At 43.0% G+C, this 9,331-nt stretch overlaps 1 protein-coding gene across 1 annotated transcript; it reads right to left on the reverse strand.

The window, feature by feature from the left end:
- Positions 1-328: 328 nt before the first annotated feature.
- Positions 329-9,011, reverse strand: LOC310931949 (sodium- and chloride-dependent GABA transporter 1-like; the record flags this gene model as incomplete). The annotated part of the gene is made up of 14 exons (XM_083895197.1): positions 329-775; positions 2,064-2,231; positions 2,389-2,489; positions 3,033-3,135; positions 3,245-3,376; positions 4,809-4,921; positions 5,127-5,251; positions 6,368-6,471; positions 6,578-6,712; positions 7,846-7,978; positions 8,096-8,205; positions 8,309-8,409; positions 8,526-8,657; positions 8,777-9,011. The coding sequence occupies 14 exons, from the start codon at positions 9,009-9,011 to the stop codon at positions 329-331; spliced, it is 2,139 nt and encodes a 712-aa protein (XP_083751323.1).
- Positions 9,012-9,331: the final 320 nt, after the last annotated feature.

Raw genomic sequence — 9,331 nt, forward strand, 5'->3', positions numbered from 1 at the left:
CCTAGATCTCTATGTTTTCTTCTTTTCTCACAGTATTACACAGTGTTTACATTTCTTCTTTATCTGTTTTTTTTTTTTTTTTTTTTTAAACTCAGATTTATGGTTGTTTTTCGTGACTAACAGTCTTTGACATTGTTTCTCCCACAATGCAAACCAGCATCGGCTTGGTGGTGGTTTGTTTTACAAATGCAGAAAAAAAATGGAACATGGTTTGAAAATCTATTTTGATTACATATTGCCCCAGGAGGTAGGTGAATCAATTAAAATCTTGGAAGTCCTTTGTAATGTTCTCTTTTGTCTACGTGCTCCATGAGGGTTTCTTTGTTGTCTACACGTTGGCCTCGGCGTTGGTCAGGGTAGAGGTCGGGCTTGTTGGGTTTGGGGGGTTAACGGTCTCCGATGGGCTTGCCGGGTTGGGAGGTGGGCTGGTTGGACTCACAGTTGAGGTGGTGGTGGTGGTTGTGGTGATGGTGATGGGGTTAACTGGACTGGCCGTGGTGGAGGTGGTGGTCGTGGGACTCGTTGCCGGGTTAGCGGCTGTGGTCGGGTTAGCTGGCGTAGCAGCAGCAGCAGCAGGAGGAGGAGTAGGAGGGTTAATGGTGCTCACAGGGCTGGTTGACTTGACCGGAGCTGGATTGGTGGGGCTGGCGGCATTGGCGGGAGCTGGGTTAGCAGGGCTGGACAAGTTAGCGGCGTTGGTCTCCACCTGTTGCTCGGGTCCGTTCTCCTGACATCGCCTGAGCACGGCAGGCGGCCGAAGCATGATCCGAAGTCGCTTTGTTTTGAGGGAAGAAGAACAAAAGAATTGCAGCATGAGTTTTTTGTAATCTGCCTTACACGACGACAACAGCGGAAATGCCGGGTGCTTCCTGTTGGAGGAAGCTAGCTGTTTTAAGCTAGCAGAATTACAATGTCAGTGACGGAAGACTTTGTTAGCACGTGTTTCTAAAGCAGTTGGTCCGTGTGTTGTCTGCTGTTTCTGCAGTTGATGACCATGTCCTTGTGGACCATAGAGGTTCACAGACTTCACCTGCAACCAGGTACCAGGTATTGGATGATAACAGCTAATAATCACATTATAATAACAGCTAATAATAATCCTTATCCTTATTCAGTCTCCAATTACATTTATTTCCCTCTAAATGGGAACATACTGTAATTTGGGCCACGCCATGGTTGGTGTAGCAGTAAACTCTTGCCTTTGCAGAAAGAACACCCAAGTCTGTGAACATGCTAACCCCCCAGTTAGCATGTTTTCTCTGGGTTCTTCGGTTTCCTAATCCCCCCAAATCACGCTAACTCTAAATTGACCGTAGGTGTGAGAGTAGATGGTTGTTTGTCTTTTTGGTGGCCGCGTGATGGTACTAGCATCTTTTGTCAGCTGGGATTGGCACCAGTGCGCCCCGCAACCCTCACGTGGAGGATAAAGTGATAAAGTATATAAAGTAATGACTGAAAAAAAGTTTAATGATGTTAAAAAGCAAGTGAGGAGGCAAATCTTTGACTTCCATTCTATTTTCTGCTACTGTTTGCCTTCTGGTGGCGAGCTGCCACCTCCCTCATACCACCTAGCGTTTGCTAACGTGGCACTTTTGAAATCAGAAAGCTGCGTCCATTTCTTATAGCGTCTGTGATCTGGAGCTTTAAGGTGCATTATGTAATAAATCTAAAGCAACTGGCCATAAAATCCTCCTAATATGTCACAGAGACTCAGGAATAATGTTCATATAACAAACTCAACTCACCAACAACAACAGTACAGACAAAATATTTGCATTAAAAAAAATCTTTTGCAGACTGCAAATCATGTTTTGGCATGTGGCGCCACCTACCGCCATCTACCAATCATTGCAGTCAGTAGAGTCTCAGATGCCGAGCAACCACGGGTTGCCAGTTTTTGGCCACATTCTTACATATGGCGCCTTTAAACACATACATTTCTTTCCCTCAAGGTCTGCGAGAGTTCAGCTCGCAGACAAAGTGACAAACTGCTATGTAAGAATAGAAGCGCTTTAGCTAGCTGACGCCTCCACAGCATGTGGAGCACATCGTGAACTTCTTACCTCTTTGTAGGTGCCCTTGAGTCCAAGATACATATAGATCATGTATCCCGGGATGAGAATCATGGAGGACATTGCCATGAGCCAGCCCACTCCCTGACCCCAGCGTGGGAACACGTAGTCCCCCATTTTGAGAGGAACCATTTGTACGGCGCTGAACAGGAACACCCCCTGTGGGAGACATGAGACGCTTTATGCATCGTGACAGCGCTCGCCAGGGGGCTGCATTCGTTCCGCCTGATGTGTCCGCGCTGGGTGCGGCTAATATCGACGCTATTTATTTATTGTTTCATTTTTCACCATCCTGACTTCAGACTTTAATACTCACGCCGACGATGAGAGGGGTGAACACCACCCAGCACATCTTCCACCATATGCACGGCTTGTAGCCGATCATCTCCTCGATGTTGTCGTAGAACTTGTTCACACCTGCGGAGACGAAACCATCAGAAATCTTCACATCCAATTTATTTCAATTTGCGCTTGCATGGCGATGAGGGAGAGCGGCGAGGCGGAACACACGAGTGCTCCTGACCTTGATGGTGTTTTTGTCTCTGCGTAGACGTGACGTGATGCTTCCTCACCTTCATGTATGTTAATTTTTTAACTTTTTAAAGGTGCATTATGTAAAATATCTAAAGCAATTGGCCATAAAATCCTCCTAATATGTCACAGAGATTCAGGAATAATGTTCATATAATGTTCACTCACCAACAACAACAGTACAGCCAAAATATTTGCATTAAAAAAAATATTTTGCAGACTGCAAATCATGTTTTGGCATGTGGTGCCACCTACCGCCGTCTACCAATCATTGCAGTCAGTAGAGTCTCAGCTGCCGAGCAACCACAGGTTGCCAGTTACGTCAAAAAACGGAACCTAAAAGACCTCGGTATTTTGAATTTGAATGTAGTAACCGTTTTTGGCCACATTCTTACATATGGCGCCTTTAAGGGTCATTTTGACACACACCGTAGCACCAGGATATGGAGATGCACTCAAAGAAGACCAGGAACAGCAGACACATCCCACTGGCAGAGTAGTAGTCGAACAGTTTGAACACGTAGAGTCCACCCTGGTGACGGCAAAATGAGACAAAGGACAATGTGCAGGTGAAATATACAGTATTGTGTATTTTCTCATTTTCACGGTACCACGACTGTTATTACCATGTTATTTATTACCTGCGTGATGTTTGAGAGTCCGATCACATACGAGACCAGACACACAACTGCAATGAAGAGCTCTCGTCGGCCTCTAAGAGCTCTGGGAAACTCGTCCACCAGAGCAGTGATGAAGCCTTCGACCGTGCAGAACTGAGGGACACGGGAAGAAAAAAAACCACACACATTAGGGAGTAAATACGGACATCTGCACCCTGCTGTTTATATAGATACTGCACACTGTGTGTGTGAATGTGTCTCTAATATGCTCCGTATATTTGATTCGTTTCACTCTAACAGGTGGAATATTTGGGTAAATGTTGCAAAAGCTTCATATTCACAGGATTTGGAGCATTAGGGCCAAATCTTTCCAGAATAATGTTGTAATATGATGAGAATAAAGAGCATTTTGTGAAGTGATATTTTGGTTTGGGCTTCACAAATAAGGAAATACTTAAGACAAATGTATTTAAAGAGGAGCGACGTCACACCAGATGCTGTGTTTATTCTAGTGTGTCTTAAATAATCGGAGATGGACTGATTTAGATTTGAACCCTGACTTTGTTTAAAAACTCCCCACCTTGTAGTTTTCTATGCAACAGAACAAGGTTTATCTTATTGTTTTGAAGCTGCACAAATAGAAAACAGAGTCTGTTTTTTGAAGAAAAAAAATCACCCAGACTTGGAGGAAATCATCTGTTTTGTGGCTGGTGATGGTCGACTGCAAGGCATTCTGTTCCTATTTAATAATAATAATGATATTTTTAGTTAAATAATGATTTAAAAAAATCGTATATTATTATTATTAGACATTATTCTCTTCAGTTTGGCTCTAATACTCCGTCGTACATAATGTACTGTGCCTTAAACCATGGGAGTAAATGTGACCATGGGAACCAAGGCCATCTTGGCTCCAACAGCAGACACTGCAGTATGATTATAAATCCATAAATAGCGTTATAATGTGTGCACTGTTTGTGGCAATAGCTACCTACAGTATGTGTTTGTTTTTGCCTTATTTAAAGGTGCCATATGTAAGAGTGTGGCCAAAAACGGTTACTACATTCAAATTCAAAATACAGAGGTCTTTTAGGTTTCGTTTTCTGACCTAACTGGCAATCCGTGGTTGCACCGCAGCTGACACTCTACTGACTGCAATGATTGGTAGACGGCGGTAGGTGGCGCCACATGCCAAAACATGATTTCAAAACATAAACATGATTTGCAGTCTGCAAAATATTTTGTTTAATGCTAATATTTTGGCTGTACTGTTGTTGTTGGTGAGTCCAGTATGTTATATGAACATATTAGGAGAATTTTATGGCCAGTTGCTTTAGATTTATTACATAATGCACCTTTAAACCCAGATAACCTAGAGAAAACACAGACCCGCGGACACACGGAGGTGATAAAGTTTGCGTTAAAGAAACTTGACAGGCGATGTCAAAGCTGTCCAAAAGGAGCAAATTGCATGCTTATCATGCAGGGGGCAGGTGGGATGGTGGGGGTGAGCTGCTATGATATGTGCGCCTACATTTAAATATTTAGGTCAGCCCGTGAGCGTATCATCTCCCGAGCCCCTTACCTGGCTGTCGATCCCCAGCATGAGCAGCATGGAGAAGAACAGAACAGCCCAGAGAGGAGACATAGGCAACTGGGTTACAGCCTCCGGGTAGGCCAGGAAAGCTAATCCAGGACCTGAAAAATCACATTTTCTTATTATTCTCCCTCTCTCTCTTTCACTCTCACACACTCTGAGGTGATGACAAAAGCTGTTCGTCAGCCAGCAATCAATGACAGAGCACCTTTTTAGTGTGTGTGTGTGTGTGTGTGTGTGTGTGTGTGTGTGTGCGCAGAGGGAAGAACAGTTACAGAAATGACACAAACGTGATGTGCAGTTTACCTGAAGCTGCTACATCGGCAATGTCTCTCTTTGTCACATGTGCCATGAAGCCAACAATAGAGAAGATTACAAAGCCAGCGAACATGCTGGTGCACGAGTTGATGCAGCACACTATGATGGAGTCTCTGGGGAGAGGGAATATAAAACAGGCCTGGTTGGAAAATAATTCATTTCACTTGCATTTTTCTTTCCCCCCCCACACCCGCCGCCCGTATATTGTCTTTCCCTGAAAAGAAGAAAAAGAACTATGAGCTGTGTTTTTTTCTTCCTTTTGATCAACAAATGTTTGGTGAAAAGCCTTTTTTTTCCCTGTTGTTTATGAGCAGCATTAAACAACAACAATGTGCAATGGTTTGAATTGATACATTCAGTACAGACAAAATTAATCTATGACCTAGAACTAGGACTTCTTCTTTTTTTATTGTTCCATCGCCTATGTACGAAAGAGGATTAGGACCAAACAGCAAAAAAAAAAGTTCTGACTTTAAAGTTAGAATTCTGAGAATGACGTCAGAATTCTGAGTTTTAGTCAGAATCCTGAGTTTAAAGTTAGAATTCTGAATTTTAGTCAGAATTCTGAGCATAAATCTAGTATTTTTAAGTTTAAAGTTAGAATTCTGAGAATAAAATCAGAATTCTTAGTTTAAAGTCATAATTCTGAGTGTTAAAGTCAGAATTCTGAGAATAAAGCCAGAATTCTGAGAATAAAGTAAGAATTCTGAGAATAAAGTTAGAATTCTGATAATAAATCTAGTATTCTGAGTTTAAAGTCAGAATTCTGAGTTTAAAGTCAGAATTCTGACTTTAAATTCAGAACTCAAATATTTTTTTTCCTGTGTGGCTCATAAAAATGAACCCATACGTGTTGGAAAAAATGTATATCTTTACATTCTCTGCCTTGCCTTGCAATAGAATATAGAGTAGTTAATATTTAGCCATGTAGTGATGCTCTGTCACATCTTAAATCTGCAGGGAATATTGACCTGAACCTTGACCCTTGAGAATTATACCGCAATAAATCAAATTGCAATATCGAAAAATGTGATATTAACGCCAATCATTCAGCCCTGGGGTATTGTTATTATTATTTTCTTCATCCAGCAACTGACAATGAATAACGTCTTTAATACAGGTGGATAATATAGTTATAATTTACTCTCCTCCGACAATGTTACTGCGCTACACAGACTATATATATGACTTTCTCTGTCTTCAGCTTCGTGAATCGTCGCCACACTCACCTGTAAACGTTATTATTGAACGGGTTATAACTGCCCAGAGCTATGAGGGAGCCCAGTCCTAATCCGTAGGAGAAAAAGATCTGGGTCGCTGCGTCGAGCCATACCTGATGAAAAAGAAAGAAAGAAAGAAAGCAGGCGTGAGATCGAGCTGTGCTCACTCAGGCATGCATGAATCATACATGCATGATTCATGTAATAATATGTCATTACCTCAGACTCTTTGAGTTTCTCAAAGTTGGGGGTGATGTAGAACAGAATCCCGTCCGCGGCTCCGGGCAGAGTCACCCCGCGGATGAAGAGGATGAACAGCATGAAGTAGGGATATGTGGCTGAGAAGTAAACGACCTATGAAAGGAAATGTGAGACCGTTATCAGCGAGGGTAGCATGGGCTACATTTATTTAAAACTGTATATGATAGAGGAAGAGGATGCTTTTTTTCTCCCTTAAAGGTGCCATATGTAAGAATGTGGCCAAAAACGGTTACAGTCGTTTTCTGACCTAACTGGCAACCCGTGGTTGCTCCGCAGCTGAGACTCTACTGACTGCAATGATTGGTAGACGGCGGTAGGTGGCGCCACATGCCAAAACATGATTTGCAGTCAGCAAAATATTTTTTTTAATGCAAACATTTTGGCTGTACTGTTGTTATTGGTGAGTTCAGTTTGTTATATGAACATTATTCCTGAGTCTCTGTGACATATTAGGAGGATTTTGTGGCCAGTTGCTTTAGATTTATTACATAATGCACCTTTAAATCCAGAAATCAGAGTCAGAATAGTCTTTACTGTCATGTGACGGGATAAATTTGCATTTTCTCACTGCAAAAATGTTGGACAAGAGAGAAAATATCAGTAAATAATGTGTATTTGAAAATCAAAAAACTTTAGGGCCTCTGAGTCTGGACGTGTGAGTTCTTGGCTGACCTAACATCTGCCTGAGGGCCACAGTCCAAAGACATGGTGACCAATAATGGTTTCTTCCAGAAAAGGCAGATGGAAGGCACCAAATGGAGCAGCACTTTGAAACAGCTCTCTTTCGTCGCCGTGCGTTTATGACAGCCGTGTGCAGGGGGGGGGGGGTTGTTTTTGTGACCAAGACCAATTTTATTTGCCACGGTCACATGATGCAGTCGACTTTTCGAAAATGTGGCACCACAAGAAAGGGGGGGGGGGGTTTGGAATGGTGTGAGGAGAGGAGGGGACAAAACCAGACATGAGGCACGTGCTCGGTTTGCTCCTCCTTCTCTTATCGCGAATCCACACTTCGGTGTGAACAAAATGTGTCAGGGAGGATTGGAATTAGAGGAGCAGCCGCCCCGCCGCCGCGAGGCAGAGTCAGATTATGATGCCGCGCTTTGACGTCTCCTCCATCCTTTATCTTAAAAAAAAAAAATCCATCTGGACAATGTTGACTGCGATGTGAATGATTGATGATGGTGATATTAGACGTATGAATATTGCATTGGCCTCCCTCTTACCTTCCCTGTCCAGCTAACGCCTTTCCAGATACAGAAGTACACCAGGACCCAGGCGATGGCCAGGGTGATTGCCAGTGGCACTCGGAGCTGGCCTGGTTTTCCCAAGCCATCGGTCATTTCGTGCACGTTGCGCCTGCAAGTCAGAGCGAGCAACAATAAGTGTATAATACAAGCAAGCTGGCAGCAAAAAAATCTCTTCTGTATATATATATATATATGTGTGTGTGTGTGTCTAAGGTCGATATCTTACTCCCAAAACTCCAGCACTGAACTGGTGAGGTTGGTGGTGTCTGCAATGGAGTAGTTTGTGTAACATTTGTCTGTGTTCCATGCATTGTCACATGAGCTCCATGGAAGGTCCTAAAAACCCATGTAAAAAAAAAAAAAAAACATGTTTTATTTGTTTAATTTTGCACAGGCTGCAGGATGCAACAACTGTATTGTGAATCCCTATCATACTTACACTGGTGAATGAGTTGTATAGGTAGTAAATGGCCCAGGAAATGATCACAATGTAGTAAATGTTAAGCCAGAAGGACAGGACAGCTGCTGCAAGGCCCACACCTATCACACAGAAATGATTTAGGCAGCATAGTAAAAAAGCATCAATGGTGAAGCCTCCATGGTGTGAGTTCTCCAGCATTCATTATTATTGAGCTTAATGAACTACATTTGAATACCTTTAAACATAGGAGCCAGCTTCCACACACCAAGCCCTCCAATTGAGGTGTACTGACCAAGAGAGCACTCCAGTAGAAACAAGGGCATCCCAGCAAATATGAGGGTCAAAAAATAAGGAATCAAGAAGGCTCCTGCATGGACACAAGTAGATCAGATTATACACGGATTGCATTCAGCACAGCATCCACACAAACTCACTAACTGCATCGTCATGAAGCTGAATGTATTCAAACAAAAAAATCATGTTTACCTCCACCGTTTTTTCCACACAGATATGGAAATCTCCAAACGTTCCCCAGTCCAATTGCATAACCAACACACGACAGGAGGAAGTCAAATTTTCCACCCCATGTTTCTCTGTCAGGAACCTCGTTTTTCTGCTTCTTGTCGCCTTTCACGTCCAGTGACTTGGGTTTGTCATTGTTAGTGGCCACCTCGTTCAGTTCCGTGACTTGTCCGTCCGCTTTGGTGCCGTTCGTCGCCATGTCTCTGGGTTTGGAAGAGGTCCTGAAAGTCGGACGGGGGGCTTCAGCACCGGTCCACGTAGACAGCAGCTTCGCGGTTGGTTTTTAGACCCTAACCTTTGGACCGAATCTGTCTGGAGACGAAAGCCTGTGCGCGCAGACGGCTTTAACCTGGAATCGTGAATAGAGCAATTGGTCGATTTTTTTTGCCCCCTGGAGACGCACAGGATGTGGTCATGGACACATTTATTTTTTTGGCTTTCAATTCATTCAATTTAAGTCACTATACGCAGAATAAAGCGTCACATGTTCAAATATTTTCATTCATATCAGACCAAAGA

Source organism: Microchirus variegatus (assembly GCF_963457635.1).
Source record: "Microchirus variegatus genome assembly, chromosome: 9".
In the NCBI taxonomy this organism is placed as follows: domain Eukaryota; kingdom Metazoa; phylum Chordata; class Actinopteri; order Pleuronectiformes; family Soleidae; genus Microchirus; species Microchirus variegatus.